General features: G+C 44.9%; 1 protein-coding gene across 1 annotated transcript in view; it reads left to right on the plus strand.

Annotated features, from left to right (window-relative positions):
• LOC147113862 (protein phosphatase 3 catalytic subunit alpha-like) overlaps window positions 1-22,696 on the plus strand; it is a 663,284-nt gene that overhangs the window by 620,432 nt on the left and 20,156 nt on the right. Inside the window, exons 11-14 of the mRNA XM_085995237.1 lie at window positions 972-1,097; window positions 6,826-6,903; window positions 7,853-7,937; window positions 14,277-14,374. Of these exons, the coding sequence (XP_085851363.1) occupies window positions 972-1,097; window positions 6,826-6,903; window positions 7,853-7,937; window positions 14,277-14,374 (387 nt within the window). The remainder of the gene's footprint in view (window positions 1-971; window positions 1,098-6,825; window positions 6,904-7,852; window positions 7,938-14,276; window positions 14,375-22,696) is intronic.

Consider the following 22,696-nt stretch of genomic DNA (forward strand, 5'->3'; position numbering starts at 1 on the left):
GCAACTAGCGTCCAGACGCAGCGATGTTTGCGCCACTCACGAAATTGACCAGACATTTTGCGGCGGCGCTAAACACTACCACCACGATCTACTGCGCCCGCAGATTGTGATGTCAGTCGAGCGTGCAACGCCTCGGTAGTGCCCCGGACCAGATATTGAGTGGCGCCCCTGCCTTACCGCCTGCCACTAACAACGACAGGTTGAGGGGAGCGTTTTGCAGTCGGGAAGGGACTGGGGGAGCGCTTTTTAAAGGCGACCACTTCCTGCCTTTTTTTGTCGGCGACATTTTTGCACCACGCATTGAGAGAGAGAGAGACACTTCTGGAGATTCAACGCTGTGTGAAGGAGTTTTGGGTACTGAGCAGTACTGTGCAGGTTCATTTTGATTTGACCTTCCTTGCATCGATTTAGAAGAGACTATGGGGGCTCCACTCTGAGCTCTTTCCCTGGGCCTCTCCATTGTTCTTTCCAGCAGATTTGATGTACAGGTCTCTCCAGGCCTGCAATGAGCAGGGTGTGGATAGAGAGCAAGATCGACCCTCCCCTTTAAGAACTGGCCAGTGCCAGTGTGTCTGTGTTCCATTGCTGACTGACATTACATGAGCTTTGCCAAAGCTCTGAGGTAGCGCCTCGCTCCTCGGCATTAGCGCCTTAAGAGAGGTGTGTACCTAATTTAGCACTCCAATCACTTCCAGGTGCGATAAACGCCAAGTTTGCAGTCGGAGGCAATAATTGACGCCAGCCACTAAACTTTGGGCCCGGCCGATAATTGCGCCCCAAGCAGGGCGATACCGAATTTCTCCCCCCATAAGTTCTTGAAAGCTCTTAAATAAATGTTTATTATTTAATTGTCTGCAAGATTAGCCCTGCAAAAATTAGCATAAGGATGTTTTTGCAGTTGCCATTATGGAACTTACAGAAGTGGCTGGTTGTGTGCTAAACTGTCACTATTTCTCTCTACTTCATTCCAGCTGCAGTATTGAAGTATGAGAACAATGTTATGAACATCCGGCAGTTCAACTGTTCTCCCCATCCTTACTGGCTACCAAATTTTATGGACGTCTTTACTTGGTCTTTGCCTTTTGTTGGTGAGAAAGGTACGTGAATAGAATTGCAATCTTTCAGTTTAACAAAGCCTGACAATTTCTAAGACTACCATATAGTTATGGTAATTTCCAATGTCATATTAGTCTATAAATTACACGGATTTAAATTCTTATAATTTAATTTTGTTTTAGATTAATCCAAATGATATAAATTAATTATGTTGTAGGAACGGAGGTTCCTACCTGAATAATGGAGTTCGACTCAGTGAATCAAAATAACAAAGTTTAATAAACAAACAAGTTAACTGGTAAACTACAGGAGAAGGATTACACAGGTCTGTCCCATTTGCCAGGCCCTTGAAGACTGCTTTAAGGCCCTGGAAGCTGACATCATGACATCATCACGTTCTCCGTGCCACTCGTGGTCACGTGATCGGCGTCATGACGTCATCACGCAGAGTGCAAGAAAGTACATCCAGTATAGTTAATAGACAGTTTAAAGGTGCAGTCCACAGCTGCACTACACTGTAGTTAAAGGGATTATTACTAATTGCCCTGAGTCTCTTGGTGGCTCCGCCACAGGCACCCCCCCAGAATTCTCTTTAACAGACAGTGTCAAACGAACAGGAGGTTTGATGATCCTGCCCGAACGACTACGAAACTCAGGCAGCAGCAGTGGAACGTTGGGAGACGAGCTGGTGCTTGGCTGTGTCTGAAGCGGCGCATCAGGCGTGGAGGAAACAGTAGCAGGAGGTGTGGGTGAGGATGAGGCAGAAGCAGGCGGTTCAATGGCGGGCTGTTGCATAACTGGTCTGGCGGTCAACGGTGGTCATCCACGGTGAGGTGGCTGGGCAGCAACAACTGGTTCACTCCGATCTAGATGGGCTGGTTTAAGTCGGTCGATAGAGATGGTATCGGACTTGCCACCCACTTCGACCGTGAAAATTTTTTCTCCCGATGTGATGACATGAAACGGTCCAGCATAAGGCGGTCTGAGCGGATCTCTGAGCGTCCTGCCGAATAAAAACGTAATCGGAGCTCATGAGTTCTGCCAGAACATGAGGCCTCTGTAGGCTATGATGTGAGGTTGAAATAGGCAGGAAATTCTTTGCCGCCTCGTGATGCTGAAGGAGCTGCTGAGCTGGCGACCACGGTTCTGTATGTGGAGGGAGGAAATCCCCTGGTACTTGAAGTGCTTGACCGTAGACTAACTCAGCCGATGAAGACTGGAGGTCATCTTTGGGGACTGTGCGGAGGCCTAGCATCAACTGGGCTGCCTTGGGGACGAAACGATGATAAAAATTTACCATCCCCAGGAACTCCTGAAGAGATTTGAGTGTGTGAGGCCGCGGGAATGCCGTAACTGCCTCTACCTTGGTAGCCAGTGGGACGGCGCCTTCTGAGGTAATCCTGTGCCCCAGAAAGTCAATGCTGCTTAACCCAAACTGGCATTTGGCTAGGTTTATGATGAGGCCATGTTGGCTGAGACGGGCAAAGAGTGTGCGTAAATGGACCATGTGCTCCTTCATATCCTTACTAGCGATGAGAATGTCATCCAAGTAAACGAAAATGAAGGGAAGGTCCCGTAACACAGAGTCCATGAGTCGCTGGAAGGCCTGAGCCGCGTTTTTCAATCCGAATGGCATTCGGAGGAACTCAAAAAGGCCGAACGGTGTGATGACCGCCGTTTTGGGCACATCCTGAGGGTGCACAGGAACTTGGTGATATCCGCGGACGAGATCCACTTTGGAAAATACTGAGTTGCCAGCCAGATGGGCCGAAAAATCTTGTATATGCGGTATTGGATACCTATCCGGCGTAGTGGCTTCGTTAAGGCGTCTGTAATCCCCGCAAGGCCTCCATCCGCTGCCTGGTTTAGGGACAATGTGCAGTGGGGAGGACCAAGGACTGTCGGAGCGTCGGACAATCCCGAGGCGCTCCATGGTCTGAAACTCCGCCTTTGCAGCCGCAAACTTTCCGGGTTCCAATCTTCGTGCCCGAGCGTAAACAGGCGATCCCGTCGTGGTGATGTGATGCGCCACACCGTGCCTCGTGACTGCTGTTGAAAATGTAGGCCTGGTGAGCTCCGGGAACTCGCTGAGTAGGCGCGTAAACCCGTCCTGCGATGGAACCGCACAGGCGACCGACCAGGAGACGGCGGTGCTGCGGTGGCAAGGCACCGCGTGGAAAGTGGACAGATTAATGAGTCGGCAGTGTTGGACGTCGACCAGAAAGCCGTTGGCACAGAAAAAATCAGCCCCCAGGATGGCCTGTGATACTTTAGCCGTTATAAACTCCCACACAAAACGCTGACCACCGAGGGTTAAATTGACTGTCCGTTTACCGAACGTGCGAATAGCCGTGCCATTGGCTGCCTCGAGGGAAGGACTGTGACCGCCGGATTGCAGATCCAGCTTTGAAGCTGGCAGAATACTGCAGTAGGAACCAGTGTCGCACAGGAATCGTCGTCCCATCATGGAATCCGTAATGTAGAGGAGTTTTCCCGCTGAACCGACTGCCATGGTGAACTGGACGTGTTTTTCAGAAGCTCGCGGGCTTGCTGGAGATTTTTTTTTGGCGAAACTGCAGGGAGGACGGCAGCACTGAGCCTTGGCGCCAAAACGGGCGTGGTACGCACACCAGCCTGCTGGAGGAGGGCTGGGCTTCGCTCGCGTGGGGTAAAGGCGCTTCCTGGCTGCACAACACTACTGTGTGACCGTAAAAATCTTGTCTGCCTCTGCAGCGAGCTCGGCACAGTCTGTAATTGCAGAACTGGCTAAGGCTGCCTGAACTGGTTCAGGTAGCTGGCAGAGGAAGAGTTCTCGGAACAAAAAACATTGGGGCTCTGAACCAAAAAGCGTGAGCATCTGGCTCATGAGTTCCGATGGTTTTGAGTCCATGAGGCCGGGCATAGAAATAAGCCTGCGTGCGCGCTCCGACTTATTTAGACCAAACACCTGTAGCAAACGAGTTTTTAGAGCTTCATACTTGCCCTCTGCCGGTGGATTGCCAAGGAGGCTGACGACCCGCGAGGCCGTGGCGCTGTCGAGAGCGGAGACCACGTAATAATAACGGGTCAAATCCGCTGTAACCTCCCGGAATGCGAACTGGGCTTCTGCCTGGAAAAACCATGCTGCTGGTTGCTGTTCCCAGAACTGCGGCAATTTGAGGGCGACGGCGTTCGTGTTCATTATGAATATCTCAATGAAAGTTGTCCGACGAGATCGGGGTCACCAATTGTAGGAACGGAGGTTCCTACCTGAATAATGGAGTTTGACTCAGTGAATCATAATAACAAAGTTTAATAAACAAACAAGTTAACTGGTAAACTACAGGAGAAGGATTACACAGGTCTGCCCCGTTTGCCAGGCCCTCGAAGACTGCTTTAAGGCCCTGGAAGCTGACGTCATGACGTCATCACGTTCTCCGCGGCACTCGCGGTCATGTGATCGGCGTCATGACGTCATCACGCAGAGTGCAAGAAAGTACATCCAGTATAGTTAACAGACAGTTTAAAGGTGCAGTCCACAGCTGCACTACACTGTAGTTAAAGGGATTATTACTAATTGCCCTGAGTCTCTTGGTGGCTGCGCCACAATGCAACACTTTCTTCTAATGAAATTATCAATAAAAATTTCCAATCTTCTGATCATTTTTTTTTTAATTGTGGCTAAGGAGGCAAAATTGGGTCGCGGCCGCGTTAGCGCGCTCTTAGGGCACTAACGGGAGGCGCAATTCAACCAAATTTTTCCCCCTAAGAGTTTAATGTAGAACTTAACCGCACAGACTGGCAATGGGAATGCAAGAAAACAGGAAAATCATATCTTATTTCTTCTGGATGATATTCATATGGATAATTCTGATGTCATACTTTTTAGTGGAGTATAAAAGGCACTTGAGAAAAATTTAGAGTTTACAGCACTCAATCTGTAATCAGTCACATATAATAGAAAATGCCTTTATGATCCAGCAGCTTAGAAATCACTGTTGTAATGGATACTTGATCATTTATGTGTCTATATCTTTAGAACCATCAATCCTGTTCTTGGCTCGACATTTATGTGGTAGGAGCCTATTATACATATCAACTCTGGAAAGATGTTTTCTCTCATCTACTGTCTTGCTTCAGACTTGTTACTTTAGAACTTATGTCCTCTAGTTCTGTATTCACAAGCTTCTTTAAGCAATGTGAAACATGTCCCCTTTCCAACCTTTTTTCTTTTAAATACTGGTTCACTGTATTCGTCCGTCTTCAAAACTTGTAACCCTATATTCCAAAATCACCCTTGTCATTTTTCTCTGAATTCTTTGGCACACAGTTATACAATAGCTGGATACTTTCACTGACTGGTGAAGCATCACCCCTAAATCCACTTGATTTTCCACTTTTGCTATTGGATACTCATGCATTTTGTACAGATTTACTATCTTCTGCTTCAATATGCAATGAAATATACTTATCCATGTTAAAATACACTTGCCATTCCTTAGCCCATTCACTTAGTAGATCCAGATCACTTTGATCTTCATACTCACAAGATAATAAGATAAATACAGTTGAGGAAGACCATTCAGTAGTTCATCCATCTGGGAATTTTTTTTTTTTTTTTAAATCACATAATTCAACTGTATCTTCAAAGAATTAATTTTTGTTGCCTCTACTCTCATTCCTAATGACTGAAGAAATTCTTCCTGACTGCTGTCCCAAATTGTCCTATCACCAGTTTTATCTTATATTCTACACCTCTTGTTCCACTGCCACCTTGAAGAAATGGTCAGGGATTGAACTTTTTTATACCATTTAACATTATATGTACTATATAAGATCCCAGGGTTGGGTCCAAAACTGGGGAGGGGGTCTGATCTCCGACCGGGGAGGGGGGTGCGGAGGAGTTTGTATGCAGAGTGGGGCTGATGGTGGAGAAGGTTGGGGGACTGGGAGGAAGCACTCCTGCTCCTCCTGGCCCACTAGGATTGCACCACAAGGCTGTCCTTGCCTCACTGCAGCTGCCGGGAATCTCAGCCAGCCACAGTTAACCTGCACAACAGGTTAAATCCGAGGCTACCAGCCTCATTAACATATTTAAAGTGCTAACCTGCCTCCTGGGAGCGGGTTGGCTGCCCGCTTCCCATCCTGCCTCCGTTAAAACTGGAAGTGGGCGGGTTGGGGGTCGGGATTCAATTTGGTAACACGTTAACCTCCTACATGACCCCAAACCACCCATTTTTATGGGTTAAAATCCCCACCTTGGTGGCAATAACTGGACTCGAGTTGCAGACGTAAAAGTGTTATCAATTGAGCCACACTCTGCACAGGTCTTGATTCATATTTATATCTTACAATCAACACAGAAAAACATGAACATCAACTTCATGTGATTTATTAATACTACTGTTTGTGACTGTGAGGATTTGACTCCCACCGATCACATGACCATAATAAATGCAATAGCACACAATAAGATTTTTTTTTAATTCGTTTCATTTTCTGGCAGAAAATTAGTTTTTCTTCCATAATCTTTATTTTTTACTTTCTGGACCATTCATAATTCCCCAGACAATATCATGGGTTGGTTTACTTTTGATACACCCACTCGGAAGTGCACAAGAACAGCCTGGAGTGACACACCCAACAACTTACCCTCGCTCTCTGATTCTCATCTGGCCTCATTAGCACCTTCCCCAATAGAAACATTGTGATCAGGACTTGCTGTATGAGGCTCAGAGTCAGTTCATGGCATTGTTCTGAAATTTGCATTTAATTCTTTCCTTGTTTCAGTGACAGAGATGTTGGTGAATGTTCTAAATATCTGCTCTGATGATGAACTCATGACAGATGGAGATGAGATATTTGATGGTAGGAGTTTTTTTTTAAGTTACAATGTAATGAATAGTTAAGAAAAAGAGCTGTTTTCATGTGGCTGACTCTTTAGATTGTCTGTGAAGGCTCTAGCCTATGCATAAATCTGCTTTTGTTTTAGAACAACAACAACAATCTTTACATAGCACCTTTAACATAGAAAATACCCAAGGCTTTTAACAGAAATGTAATCAGACAAAAAGAAGGAGATTATAGGAAGGGTTGGTGAATAAAGTTGGGTTTTAAGGAGGGTCTTAAAGGAGGGGAAGGAGGTCAGAGACTTAAGAAAGGAATTCCACAGTTAGGGCTCAGATGGCTGAAAGCGGGACTTGGAACAGGATAGGATATGGGCAGCAGAGTTTGGATGAGCTGAAGCTTATGGAGAGTGGAGGATGGAAGGCCAGGATAGATGAATCTAGAGATAACAAAGGCATGGATGAGAGTTTCAGCAGCAGAGGAGCTGAGGGAGGGGCGGGGGGTGGGGGTGGTGAGGTATGTAATGGGGGTGGAATTAGGCGGACTTTGTGATGGAGAAGATGTGGGGTTGAATAGGATCCTGAGGTTGCAAACAGTCTGGTTCAGTCTGACAGTAGCTGAGGAGGGGGATGGAATCAGTGGCAAAGGTAGTGTTTGTGGCGGTCTGAAGACAATAGCTTTAGTCTTCCCAATGTTTAACTGAAAGAAATTATGGCTTATCCAAGGTTGGATGTCAGACAAGCATTCTGACAGCACAGAGACACTTGAGCGGTCAAGATAGGTAGTGAAGAGGTACTGCTCACAATTAGTAGTGGCTTCTTGTGTTGGAAGTCACTTTGGGAAAATAAAGAAAAATACTATTTATATATTTTATTGTACTCTTCGTTAGTTTGACATTTAATTATTCTAAAAAAGTGCAGAATTATTTTGGCTTATATTTTCTGAACTGAATTGTTATTTTTCTTCCAAGCAAATGCTGCTGCAGCTCGGAAAGAGGTCATCAGGAACAAAATTCGAGCCATTGGCAAAATGGCTCGAGTGTTTTCTGTGCTCAGGTAAGAAGAGTTCACAAGGCTATATATTCATGGATTTTTCAACTAGCTTGTGTTCTTATTCCATATTATGTAAGATGTCCACTCCAGCACTCTCTAACTGTTGAAGGGGCTTCAAAAGATGCAAGAATTAATTTACAAATGATGAATAGAAAAAAATCTGTTCCATCATTTTATTAATTATTTTGTAGTTAATTCACTAAGTGGGTATTATTTAATTGTCATTTTTGGAAATCATGCTCAAAACTGAAATTTGGTATTAACAACTGCTTGAAAAATTCCATCGTTCACCCAAACATACATTAAGGATTTTGCAACTGGCAATTAAAGTGCTGCTTGGATTTTAGCATGCTATTATGAATCTTACTCTGATATTTGAAATGTACTGCTCCAACAGGCTCCTAGATAAACATTCTAGTCAACACAAATCAATATTTTATGCATATCCAGAATGTATGTATGTTTGTGTGTGTGTAATAAGCAGAACATTTTAAATTAAACTTGTTGTTTGCATGCAATTCTCATGTCCAGAGGTGCAGAGGTGTATTTTCCTATCTCGGATAGGTTACTGTTCATACAGTTATAGAAATTACAGCATGAAGGAGGTCATTCCTCTCGTTGTGCCCATGTCAGTGTTGACTCTTTAACTAGAGCTATCTACTAGCATCCTACTTCCCCATCATTTGCCCATATCCATTTATATTCTTCCTCTTCAAATATTTATCCAATTCCGTTTTTAATGATATATAATCTCTGCCTCAATAGCCACTTGTAGTAAAGCATTCCATGTTCATAGAATCATAGAATGATACAGCACAGCAGGAGGTCACTCGGCCCATCGTGCCTGTGCAGGCTCTTTGAAAGAGCTATCCAATTAGTCCCACTCCCCTGCTCTTTCCCCATAGCCCTGTAAGTTTTTCCACTTCAAGTATTTATCCAATTGAAAGTTATTATTGAATCTGCTTCCACCACCAATTCAGGCAGTGCATTCCAGAACGTAACAACTTGCTATGTAAAAGACTTTCCTTAGGTCGCCTCTTATTCTTTGGCCAATTACCTTAATTCTGTGTCCTCTGGTTACCGACCCTTCTGCCACTGGAAACAGTTTCTCTTTATTTACTCTATTAAAACCCTTCATGATTTTGAACACCTCTATCCTTAACCTTCTCTGCTCTAAGGAGAACAACCACAGCTTCTCTAATCTCTCCACGTTACTGAAGTCTTTCAGCTCTGGTACCATTCTAGTAACTCTCCACTGCAAGAGTTCTTGACAGATGAAATATCAGTGTCTCACAGCTGTTTGAAGCTGTGAAACTGACACTCTGAGTTCTAAGCTGAGTCACTCTGCACAGACTCAGTTAGAACTCTCACCAGCACTCAAAGCTGAAGGCTGTCACTTTTGACAGATCGCAGCCGTTCAGCTTTCAGTTCCGGCTGAGTGATGCGCTCCCGACGGCTACAGGAAGAAAGGCTGCTAAGGTAAGTACAGGTATGTTAAAGTTCTTTACACACTTTAAACACACCAAACACACTTACCTTTGCACTCATGCACCCATCACTCACCTGAGCGCCGACATCGCGACCCCTCCAAATCCTTCAACCCGACGGCCCGCCTGCTCTACCTGGCGTGGTTTGGAGCCGTCGGGAAACCCACACGAAACCCCTCAAAATAGGGATTAGGCTAAAAACTGCCTGTTAAAAACCTGTTAACAGGCAGTTAATTGGCACTAATACCTTCCCGCCTGGTTTCGGCGGGTCCCAGTGCGGGGCGGGTACCCGCCGCCCCTGAAACTTACGTGGGGCGGGATGGTGGCGGGACCCCCAAATTCGGGATTTTCCCCCCCCACATGCCTGAAACCCCGCCTGACGGCTGGGGGAAAATCGGGGCAACTATTTCTGGAGCCAAGTAGTCCTGGTGGAACCCAACCTGAGCCAACTGGTGAGCAGGTTATTGGTGAGTAAGTGCCGCTTAATAGCACTGTCGATGACACCTTCCATCACTTTGCTGATGATTGAGAGTAGACTGATGGGGTAGTAATTGGACTGATTGGATTTGTCCTGCTTTTGTGGGCAGGTCATACCTGGGCAATATTCCACTTTGTCAGGTAGAATCATAGAAATTTACAGCATGGAAGGAGGCCATTCAGCCCATCGCATCCGCGCCAGTCGACAGAGAGCTATCCAGCCTAATCCCACCTGCCAGCTCTTGGTCCGTAGCCCTGTAGGCCACGGCACCTCAAGTGCACATCCAAGTTCTTTTTGAATGTGGTGAGAGTTTCTGCCTCTACCACCCTTTCAGGCAGTGAGTTCCAGACCCCCACCACCCTCTGGGTGAAAACATTTCCCATCAAATCCCCTCAAACCTCCTACCAATTACTTTAAATCTGTGCCCCCTGGTTGTTGACCCCTCTGCCAAGGGAATCAGTTCCTTCCTATCCACTCTATCTAGGACCCTCATCATTTTATACACCTCAATAAGGTCTCCCCTCAGCCTCCTCTGTTCCAAAGAAAACAGACCCAGCCTATCCAATCTTTCCTCATAGCTAAGATTCTCTACTCCCGGCAACATCCTCGTAAATCTCCTCTGTACCCTCTCTAGTGCAATTATATATTTCCTGTAATGTGACCAGAACTTCATGCAGTACTCTAGCTGAGGCCTAACTAGTGTTTTATACAGTTCAAGCATACCCTCCCTGCTCTTGTATTCTGTGCCTCGGCTAATAAAGGCAAGTATCCTATATGCCTTCTTAACCACCTTATCTACCTGTCCTGCTACCTTCAGGGATCTGTGGACATGCACTCCAAGGTCCCTCTGCACTTCTCAGTGTCCTACCATTTATTGTATATTCCCTTGCCTTGTTAGCCCTCTCCAAATGCATTACCTCGCACTTGTCCGGATTGAATTCCACTTGCCTCCAAGGTCCCTCTGTTCCTCTGCACTTCTCAGTATCCTACCATTTAATGTGTATTCCCTTGCCTTGTTAGCCCTCCCCAAATGCATTACCTCGCACTTGGCTGGATTGAATTCCATTTGCCACTGTTCTGCCCACCTGACCAGTCCATTGATATCTTCCTGTAGTCTGCAGCTTTCTTCTTCATTATCCACCACACCGCCAATTTTTGTATCGTCTGCAAACCTCTTAATCATACCCCTACATTCAAGTCTAAATCATTGATATATATCACAAAAAGCAAGGGACCTAGTACTGAGCCCTGCAGAACCCCACTGGAAACAGCCTTCCAGTCACAAAAACACCCATCGACCGTAACCCTTTGCTTCCTCCTTCTGAGCTAATTTTGGATCCAACTTGCCACTTTGCCTTGGATCCCATGGGCTTTTACTTTCGTGACCAGTCTGCCATGTGGGGATCTTGCTAAAATCCATATATACTACATCAAATGCACAACCCTCATCAACCCTCCTTGTTACCTCCTCAAAAAATTCAATCAAGTTAGTCAGACATGATCTCCCCTTAACAAATCCATGCTGACTGTTCCTGATTAATCCGTGTCTTTCTAAATGAAGATTTATCCTGTCCCTAAGAATTTTTTCCAATAATTTTCCCACCACCAAGGTTAGGCTGACTGGCCTGTAATTACTCGGTCTATACCTTTCTCCTTTTTTAAACAATGGTACAACATTAGCAGTCCTCCAGTCCTCCGGCACCACACCTGTAGCCAGAGATGATTGGAAAATAATGGTCAGGGCCTCTGCTATTTCTTCTCTTGCTTCTCTTAACAACCTGGGATACATTTCATCCGGGTCTGGGGATTTATCCACTTTCAAAGATGCTAAACCCCTTAATACTTCCTCTCTCACTATGTTTATTTCATCTAATATTTCACACTCCTCCTCCCTGATTGCAATGTCTGCATCGTTTCTCTCTTTTGTGAAAACAAACGCAAAGGGTTCGATTTTCATTGGGCCGTTGAGGCGGGATTGGAGGCGTGTGGGGAGTTAAAATCGCGAAATCGGGGGGCACGAACCCATCCCGCCCCCAACCCGCCTCCATGCCAGTTTCAAAGGAGGCGGATACCCGACCTGTGCTGGGAGCCGCCTCCCCGAGTCGGGAAGGGGATTAGTGCCAATTAACTGCCTATTAACAGGTAGTTAACAGGCAGGTTTTAGTCTAATCCCTATTTTTATCCCTGAAGTGTGGGATTCCCGACGGCTCCAAACCACGCCAAGTTAGCGAGGCGGACCGTCGGGCTGAAGGGCTTGGAGGGTTCGAGATATCCGGTGTTCAGGTGAGTGATGTGTGCATGAGTGCAGAGGTAAGTGTGTTTGGTGTGTGTAAAGTATTTAAATAAGTTTAACTTACCTTTACAGCCTTCCTTCCTTCAGGTCTCGGGAGTCCCTCATCTCACCGGCACAGAAAGCAGAATGGCCGCGAGCTGTCAAAAGTTGCAGCATTCAGCTTTCTGTTCTGGAGCGATCTCTAAATCAGCCTGAGAGGAAGGAATTAACTTAGTGTACAGATTGAAGCTGTCAAACACTGACAAACAGCTGTCAAACGCTGATATTTCATCTGTCAAAAGATCTTGACAGATGAAATGTCAATCTGTGACATCACCTGTTGCCGGGTGGCCCTTAATTGGCATGCTGAACCCGCTGGGTGGGCTCAACAAGGTCAATCAAATGAAAATCGCGTGGGTTGGCCACAACTCGATGGAGCCGGGACTACAACCCCAAAAGTTGTAGTCCCGCCTCTTACACGCCCCCAGTATCAAAATCCAGCCCAAAGTATTAATTAAGGACCATACCCATGTCTTCTGCCTCCACACATAGATGCCAGTATTGTAGCTGTACTGGAGCACAAGTTTTCAGCACTACAGCTGGGATGTTGTGGGGATCCATAGCCTTTGCTGTATCCAGTGCGCTCAGCCGTTTCTTGATATCAGGTGGAATGAGTCGAATTGGCTGAAGACTGGTTTCTGTGACAGCCGGACCCTCAGGAAGAGGCCAAGATGCATCATCCACTCAGCATTTCTTCCTAGCAAAATGAATCACTTCACACTTCCCTGCGGGAAATTTAATCTGCCATGTGTCCGCTCATTCCACCAGCCTGCCTCTTGAAGTCTATCATTATCTTCCTCATTGTTTACTACACTTCCAAGTTTTGTGTCATCTGCAAATTTCAAAATTGTGACCTGTACCCACAAGTCCATGTCATTAATGTACATCAAAAACAGCAGTGGTCCTGGCACTGAACCCTGGGGAACTCCACTGTATACCTCCCTCTAGGCCGAAAAACAGCCATTCACCACAACTGCCTGTTTTCTATCCCTTATCCAATTTTGTATCCACAGAGCCACTGCCCTTTTAATCACATGGGCTTTTGTTTTGCTAACAAGGTTTCTAATAATCCTCTGTGTGAAAATTTCTTCTAACTTTCCCCTTCATTCTTCCAGTGATAATTTTGTGTCTCTGCCTACTTGTTACCAAGCAGTGAAAACAACAGTTCACTATTTACCCCTCAACACCTTTCATAATTTGGAAAATCTCTACAGAGCTTCCAATTTCAACCATAACTAAAATCTATTACATCTGCTATATAACTTAAGTGAATCTTCACTGTAATCTTTCCATGGTTCCTTCCTATAATGGGATTCCAAGAACTGCACAGAATACTTCAATTTGCAATGCATTTTACCAGACTTTTGAGCACTGTTTTGTGAGCTCTATATGAACACATGTTAACACATATTAGCAGTGTAACATTCAAAGGGAAAACAATCTGTTGAAATTTTGACCACTATTCATGCTATAAATGCATTTTTCTCTAAACTGTTCAAGCATCTGCACCAATTAGTGAAATCTGGTCACTTTTGACATCTGTCCACAGTCAACCAACTGATTTTGTTGGGAACAGAGTACTCATCCAAATCTTGGAGTGAGGAATAACAGTTGAAAACATCTTTGTACCCCTTCTCCAACATGGCATCAAGATTTAGAAATTGAATTTCTTATTTAAAAAGTACACAATTTGGAGATACATGCACTAAATGTAAATTATAATAGAGTGCGCTCTGTGAATCATTGTCGATAATCTATACAGAACACGTAAATGTATTGTATGCTCAGTTGCTAATCAACTAAGATTTGACCTGTTATTCTGAAACCAATTGGCTAAAGAAATCATGAGGGGGATTAAAGTGGAGGGGCACTATCTTTGTGGCAAATAACCTCAGTGCTGTCATGGATTCCGGAACCCAAAGTTTTCTCATTTTATTTACAGTAAGTGGCTCACTTATATTTAGTATCTACAATTGAAGGAGGTCTAAAAAGAAATGTATGGATGAAACACAGTCTAAATCACACTTGTTTGGTCTCTTTTTCAGAGAGGAGAGTGAGAGTGTTTTAACTTTGAAAGGTCTGACTCCAACCGGTATGCTGCCCAGTGGAGTGCTGTCTGGAGGCAAACAGACCTTACAAAGCGGTAGGTGTGCTTTGCAGTCCATCCTTCCCAATGCTTTACTGTGCCTAAGTCCTTTGTACCCTTGATGACAAGAAACTTTTTAAGTTATTCCCTGGCAGTTCTTATTCAGATGTTTTAAAAATTCCTACTACAGGTTGTGTTTTGATAGAAATAATTAGGATTTTTACTTTATGTACATCAAAATGTCCACAAAGTAATTGTTCTGTACCATCAGCAGAGTTAAACCTAGGTGGTAAATTTGTACAGTAATTTGATGTATTGAATGCCAATAATAATCAATGTATAGGACACGAATTATACTATTAGCTTGTACAAAATATAGACAATTTAAAAATTATTTGCTGCTTTCTGCAAGAATATTGCACACCACCACTGTAGGAGATGAATTTCCTGTAGGTACTGTGAGTGCATGAAAAGCAGCACAGAAAATCAAATGATGGGTGAAAAAAAGGAGATCAATATTTTCTCAAAAAGCAAAATACTGCGGATGCTGGAAATTTGAAACAAAAACAGAAAATGTTGGAAACATTCAGGCAGGCAGCATCTGTAAGGAAAGAAAAATTATTGACTTGTCAGGCATAATCCTTCATTCAAACCCCCTGCTCAGAGTTCTGATGAATGGTTATGCCTGAAACATCAACATTTTTCCTTTATTAAATGTTTTCTTTCCTTTTCCCTTAACCTAAACCACTCCTGTATGAAAGGACACACAGGGAGGCAGCATGTTCACAAGCCTATGGCAATGTCGCACTTGAGCCAGTCACTAAACACATGTAAGAAAACTTGCCCTTTGATATTTCCCTTTCCCTTCTATGAAAGCACCTTAGAAAGGTCATGAGAAATTGAGAATTCACAACTGTAGAAACAAGCCCATGTTTTACCACTCTGTGGTTCAGCATGTTAGCACATTGTTGCACTATGCCGTAGGGCTGCCTCTACATGAGTAGGATTTAAGTACCAATAGAACATGACTATTCTGGGGGTGGGGGGTGATAGCTTTGAAAGGAGCATTTTCTATTGGTGCAGGTTATTGGCACAATCAGCTGCCTGTAATTTATTTTATAATTATGTAAAATGTATGTCAGCTGTTAGAATGCCTTTACCTCTTGGAAATGAACATTAGATCAGGACCATAAATTTAGTTACGGACAACTGGCATTGGAAATGTGACTGGTATGATGATTGATATCTCTCCCAAGTTTAATAAATCATGCTTAAAATTTTAAGTCAGTGCTGCAGGGGTAGAGCTCATTTCATCAACTGTTACTGCAGTCAGTTTCTCTGTGCTGTAATATTTAAATGGCAATTCCCACTCCTAACTTCAGTCATAGAAAAAAAGAAAGACTTGAATTTATATAGAGCCTTTCATGACCACCGGATGTCTCAAAGCGCGTTACAGCCAATGAAGTACTTTTGAAGTGGAGTCACTGTTGTAATGTGGGAAACACGGCAGCCAATTTGCACACATCAAGGTCCCACAAACAGCAATGTGATAATGACCAGATAATCTGTTTTTTGTTATGTTGGTTGAGGGATAAATATTGGCCAGGACACCGGTGATAACTCCCCTACTCTTCTTCGGAATAGTGCCATGGGATCTTTTACGTCCACCTGAGAGAGCAGACAGGGCCTCGGTTTAACGTCTCATCTGAAAGACGGCACTTCCGACTGTGCAGCACTCCCTCAGCACTGGACTGAAGTGTCAGCCTAGCTTTATGTGCTCAAGTCCTTGGAGTGGGACTTGAACCACACAACCTTCTGACTCAAAGGCGAGCGTGCTACCCACTGAGCCACAGCTGACATAGCTCCTTCTACTAACTTTAAGCCACAATACTTTCATAGAATCATAGAAAGTTACAGCACGGAAGGAAGCCATTTCGGCCCATCGTGTCCGCGCCGGCCAACAAAGAGCTATCCAGCCTAATCCCACTTTCCAGCTCTTGGTCTGTAGCCCTGCAGGTTAGAGCATCCCAAGTGCACATCCAAGTACTTTTTAAATGTGGTTAGGGTTCCTGCCTCTACCACCCTTTCAGGCAGAGTTCCAGACACCCACAACCCTCTGGGTGAAGAAATTTCCCCTCAAATCCCCTCTAAACCTTCCCCAATTACTTTAAATCTGTGTCCCCTGGTTTTGACCCCTCTGCTAAGGGAAATAGGTCCTTTCTATCCCTCATGTCCCTCATAATTTTATGCACCTCAATAAGGTCTCCCCTCAGCCTCCTCTGTTCCAAGGAAAACAGACCCCGCCTATCCAGTCTTTCCTCATAGCTAAGATTCTCTGCTCCCGGCAACATCCTTGTAAATCTCCTCTGTACCCTCTCTAGTGCAATCACATCTTTCCTGTAATGTGGTGACCAGAAGTGCACGCAGTACTCTAGCTGAGGCCTAACTAGTGTTTTATACAGTTGAAGCACAACCCCCCTGCTCTTGTATTCTATGCCACGGCTAATAAATGTGAGAAGTCACACAACACCAGGTTGTAGTCCAACAGCTTTATTTGAAGTCACAAGCTTTCGGAGCGCTGCTCCTTCATCAGGTGAAGGAGCAGCGCTCCGAAAGCTTGTGATTTCAAATAAAGCTGTTGGATTATAACCTGGTGTTGTGTGACTTCTCACATTTGTCCACCCCAGTCCAACACCGGCATCTCCACATCACGGCTAATAGAGGCAAGCATTCTGTATGCCTTCTTAACCATCTTATCTACTTGCCCTGCTACCTTCAGGGATCTGTGGACATGCACTCCAAGGTCCCTTTGTTCCTCTACACTACTCAGTGTTCTACCATTTAATGTGTCTTCCCTTTTCTTGTTAGCCCTCCCCAAATGCATTACCTCACACTTCTCCGGATTGAATTCCATTTGCCACTGTTCTGCCTACCTGACCAATTTATTGATATCTTCCTGCAGCCTACAGCTTCCTTCTTCAGTATCAACCACACAGCCGATTTTAGTATCATCTGCAAACTTCTTAATCATAGCCCCTGTATTCAAGTCTAGATCGTTGCTATATACCACAAAAAGCAAGGGACCTAGTACTGAGCCCTGCGGAACTCCACTGGAAACAGCCTTCCAGTCAAAAAAACACCCATCAACCATTACCCTCTGCTTCCTGTCTCCGAACCAACTTGACTCTTTGCCCTGGATCCCATGGGCTTTTAACTTCGTGACCAGTCTGCCATGTGGAACCTTATCAAAAGCCTTGCTAAAGTCCATATACACTACATCAAATGCACTACCCTCATCTACCCTCCTTGTTACCTCCTCAAAAAATTCAATCAAGTTTGGCAGACACGACCTTCCCTTAACAAATCCGTGCTGACTATCCTTGATTAATCCGTGCCTTTCTAAATGAAGATTTATCCTGTCCTTCAGAATTCTTTCCAATAATTTTCCCACCACCGAGGTTAGGCTGACTGGCCTGTAATTACTCAGTCTATCCTTTTCTCCCTTTTTAAACAAGGGTACCACATTAGCAGTCCTCCAGTCCTCCGGCACCACACCTGAAGCCAGAGTGGATTGAAAAATGATGGTCAGGGCCTCTGCTATTTCCTCTTTTGCTTCGCTTAACAGCCTGGGATACATTTCATCCGCGCCTGGGGATTTATCCACTTTTAAATCTGCTAAACCTCAATACTTCCTTTCTCACTATGTTTATTTCATCTAATATTTCACACTCCTCCCCCCGATAGCAATGTCTGCTTCGCCCCTCTCCTTTGTGAAAACAGATGCAAAGTATTCATTAAGAACCCTACCGACATCTCCCGCCTCTACACACAGATTACCCTCATGATCTCTAATAGGCTCTACCTTTCTTTAGTTATCCTCTTACTCTTAATATATTTATAAAACACCTTTGGGTTTTCCTTGATTTTACTTGCCAAGAATTTTTCATGCTCTCTCTTTGCTTTCCTAATATCATTTTTAACTGCACCCCTGCACTTTCTGTACTCCTCTAAAGATTTTGGAGTATTTAGCCCTCGGTATCTGTCATACGCCTCCCTTTTTTTCTTTATCCTACCCCGCATGTCTCTAGACATCCAGGGGGCTCTAGATTTGTTAGTCCCACCTTTTTTCTTTAAGGACACATGTTTGGTCTGAACCCTCCGGATCTCGTCCTTGAATGCCTCCCACTGCTCTGACACTGATTTACCTTCAAGTAGCTGTTTCCAGTCCACTATGGCTAAATCCCCTCTGAGATTAGCAAAATTTGCTTTTCCCCAATTTAGAATTTTTATTCCTGGTCTATCCTTGTCCTTTTCCATAACTACCTTAAATCTAACAGAATTATGGTCACTAGCATCAAAATGCTCCCCCACTGATACGCCGTCTATCTGCCCAGCTTCATTCCCTAAAACTAAGTCCAGAACTGCCCCCTCCCTTGTTGGACTTGCTACATACTGGCTAAAAAAGTTCTCCCAGATGCATTTTAGGAATTCCGCACCTTCTATACCCTTCACACTAATTTTATCCCAGTTAATACTGGGGTACTATTACTGCCCTATAGTTTTTGCATTTCTCAGAAATTTGTCTACATATTTGTTCTTCTATCTCCCTTTCACTGTTTGGGGGTCTGTTGTACACTCCCAGCAGTGTGATCGCCCCTTTTTTGTTTTTCAATTCGACCCTTATGGCCTCGTTTGATGATCCCTCCAACATATCATCCCTCCTCACAGCTGTAATAGTTTCTTTAAACAATACCATGACCCCCCTCCCTTTTTACCTTCCTCTCTATCCCGTCTGAAAATCCTGTAACCAGGAATGTTCAGTTGCCATATCCTCCCCTCTTTCAGTCACGTCTCTGTATAATAGCTATAATATCATAGTCCCAATTATCTACCTGTACCCTCAGCTCATCTGCCTTGTTCGCTATTATCCTTGCATTGAATGATCTACCATTTAGTACAGGCAAACTTCCTTGTTGACTACTATCTAGCCCTTGATTCCTTTGTCCTTCCAATTTACTTTCTACATTTTTGTTTTCCAGTTCCAGTTTTTCTTCCCTCCCTACTGACTCTATTCTTAGGTTCCCATCCCCCTGCCAAGCTAGTTTAAACCCTCCCCAACAGCACTAGCAAACCCTCCCACGAGGATATTGGTCCCGTTCCCGTTGAGGTGCAATCCGTCTGGCTTGTAGAGGTCCCACCTCCCCCAGAAACGGTTCCAATTCCTCAGGAATCTAAAGCCCTCCTACACCATCTCTCCAGCCACGCATTCATCTGCTCTTTCTTCCTATTTCTGAACTCACTAGCACGTGGCACTGGTAAGATTACTACCTTTGAGGTCCTGCTTTTTAACCTCTTTCCTAGCTCCCTAAACTCTGCCTACAGGACCTCATCCCTCTTCCTACCTTGTCGTTGGTACCGATATGGACCACGACCTCTGGCTGTTCACGCTCCCCCCTCAGAATGCCCTGCAGCCGTTCAGTGACATCCTTGACCCTGGAACCAGGGAGGCAACATACCATCCTGGAGTCACGTCTGCGGCCGCAGAAATGCCTGTCTGCTCCCCTAACTATTGAATCACCTATCACTGTTGCTCTCCCTCTCCTCTTTCCCCCCACCTGTGCAGCTGAGCCTTCCATGGCTCTGGCTGAAATCCCCAGAGGAACCATAGCCCTCACCAGTACTCAGCACCCAATACTGGTTGGTGAGCAAGATGGGCTCAGGGGACTCCTGCACTACCTGGCTGGTCCTCCTCTTCTGTCTGACGGTCACCCATTCCCTCTCTGCCTGCACACTCTTAAGCTGCAGGGTGACCACCTCCCGAAACGTGCTATCCACGTAGCTCTCAGCCTCGTGGATGCACAGCAGTGACTGCAGCCGCCGCTCAAGCTCCGTAACCCAGTGCTCGAGCTGCTGTAGCTGGTGACACTTCCCGCACATGTGGTCGTCCAGGACTTCCCACATGGCACAGGATGTGCATTCCACGGGTCTGAGCTGCCCTGCCATACCTCTAATTAACAGACTATTTATTAACCTAGCTGGAATAAACTTAAATACTTTAAGAAAGCTAAGTAAAAACAGTTACCAGATACTCACCAATCACTTCCCTCCCCTTGTGCGGACGTCACTTTTGACTTCTGACGTCACTCTTTGAAAATTCTGCCGGTGCTGAGTTGGTACCGCCGCTGCTGCCTCGCCGCTCCTCCCAGGTCCGCTCTGCTGCCTCTGCTGCTGTGGGGCCTACCTGCGCCTCAGGCTCTCTTTATACCGCCGCTGCCGCCTCGCCGCTCCTCCCAGGTCCGCTCTGCTGCTGCCATTATTTGAATGGCATTTCTACCTCTTGACTTAAAATTTAAATGGGTGATCACATTACTCCTCTGTGTTCTTTGTAGCCATCAGTATCTCTTGCATCCAAATTCTAAGAAATTAATTCTGAACGAACAAATCAATAGTCTGCTTTTTTGACTGGTCCTCACCAGTTTGGAGAAGCAATGTTCTACTGCATTAGGATTTAAGTATGTTGTGCCACGAGGTGGCTGGATTCAATTTTGTGCCAGCAATACCTCATGCAGTGAGTTCCTAATACCAACAATGCTGCTGGGGAGTATAACGTGAGGAATTAACAAAGCAGAAAATAAAATTAATTAAAAAGTTGCAAGCATATATTTCCAACTGACCACAAATATAGACCATCAGTAATTTTTCCATTTGAGCCGTTTGTAGTGGAAATCTATTTACATTTTTGCATAAAGGTTTTATATTGCGCTTTAAAAAGATGTAGTTTGAGTCACAGTGTAACTTACATTACTATTCTGCTGAATTCTTTCATTGCTACAATTTCTCAAACCACACCAGATTATAATTCTGCTGATGTGATAGTCTTTTGTAGTTCCTCTACAGAAATTTATATTTATCATTTACAGGTCTCAAGGGCCACATCTGTTGGTGAAAGGTTAAGAGTGATTAGATGTTTGATTTTAAAGAAACTCATTTGTACGCATAGGAATATTTATACAATTTTTTTCCACCTACCTTCTATAACAATACTCTCTAATGATTATTTAATAAGTATACTCTGGAGAATTATCATGCTGGTGACTGGAATGTGGTGAAAGTGGGTAACAACATATATTGGCGCGGAAAAACTTCTGATATCTACATAGCTGCAGCTTCATTATTACCACCAGGTTAGGGGTCTTTAATATTATACTTGTCTACTAATGATCTGTTGATAAATAAATACTATTGGGGAAAAAAAAGTTTACCCCTAACGTGATTGCTACTCCGAACTTAAAAATAGAGACCAGCAATATGAAAACACATTGGCCCGGATTTTGCGGTCAGCGGTGAAGGAACGTCGCTCGCCGTTCATTACGCTTACAGCTGTCCACAGACTTTTTGTGGGTTTTTGAATGGCAACTTCCGGTTACTAGAGATCATTTTCAATGTGGCGCCCTCTACAGGGGATCTGTGGCATGTGTGAGCAGGCGAAGCAACAGCATGTCTCTTCAACCAATCAGATTGAAGAATCGTCACTGAGACTCGTAGAGTCTAAACCAGGAAGTATAAATTGGAATATTTAATTCAAAATAAAATCATGTACAGAAAGTGAAATTGAGGGGGCGATTTTGCCAGCCCTGGGGAGGCGGGTTTGCAGGCGGGACTACCGGGAAAATGGCAGAATCTGGGGGTGGGTACCCATCCTGCCCCAAGCAGCCTCCGTGCCATCTTCCCAGGAGGCAGGTACCCGACCCGCGTCGGGTCCCATCTCCTCGAGGCGGGAAGGGGATTAGTGGCAATTAACTGCCTGTTAACAGGTAGTTAACAGGCAGTTTATTGGCTAATCCCCATTTTGAGCCCTGAAGTGTGGACTTCCCAACGGCTCTGAACCTCGCCAGGGTCGCGAGGTGGGCCGTCAGTCTGCAGGGGTCGGAGGGGCCGAGATGTCCGTTGTTCAGGTGAGGGATGAGTGCATGTGTGCAGAGGTGTGTGTAAAGTGTTTTAAAAGCTTTACTGACCTTTACCTCTTCCTACAGGCTTCCCCCCTTCAGGTCTCGGGAGTCTCTCAGCTCACCGGCACAGAAAGCAGAATGGCTGCTGAACTGTCAAAAGCTGTAGGCTTCTGCTTTCTGATCAGGAGAGCTCTCTAACTCAGCCTGAGTGACAGGACTGAACTTAGAGGACAGATTGTCTGCATTTGACAGCTTCACAGAGCTCTCAAAAGATGACAATTCATCTGTCAAAAGCTCGTGACAGATGAAACCTCACTCGCTGACATCATCTCTAACCGGCTTTCCCTTAATTGGCCTGCTAAACCCGCTGGGCGGGCTTAACAAGGTCAATCAAGGGAAAATAGCGTGGGTTGGCCACAAGTTGATGGAG

This window comes from Somniosus microcephalus, chromosome 8 (assembly GCF_052327205.1).
Source record: "Somniosus microcephalus isolate GS21.2 chromosome 8, FLI_Smic_1.0, whole genome shotgun sequence".
In the NCBI taxonomy this organism is placed as follows: Eukaryota; Metazoa; Chordata; class Chondrichthyes; order Squaliformes; family Somniosidae; genus Somniosus; species Somniosus microcephalus.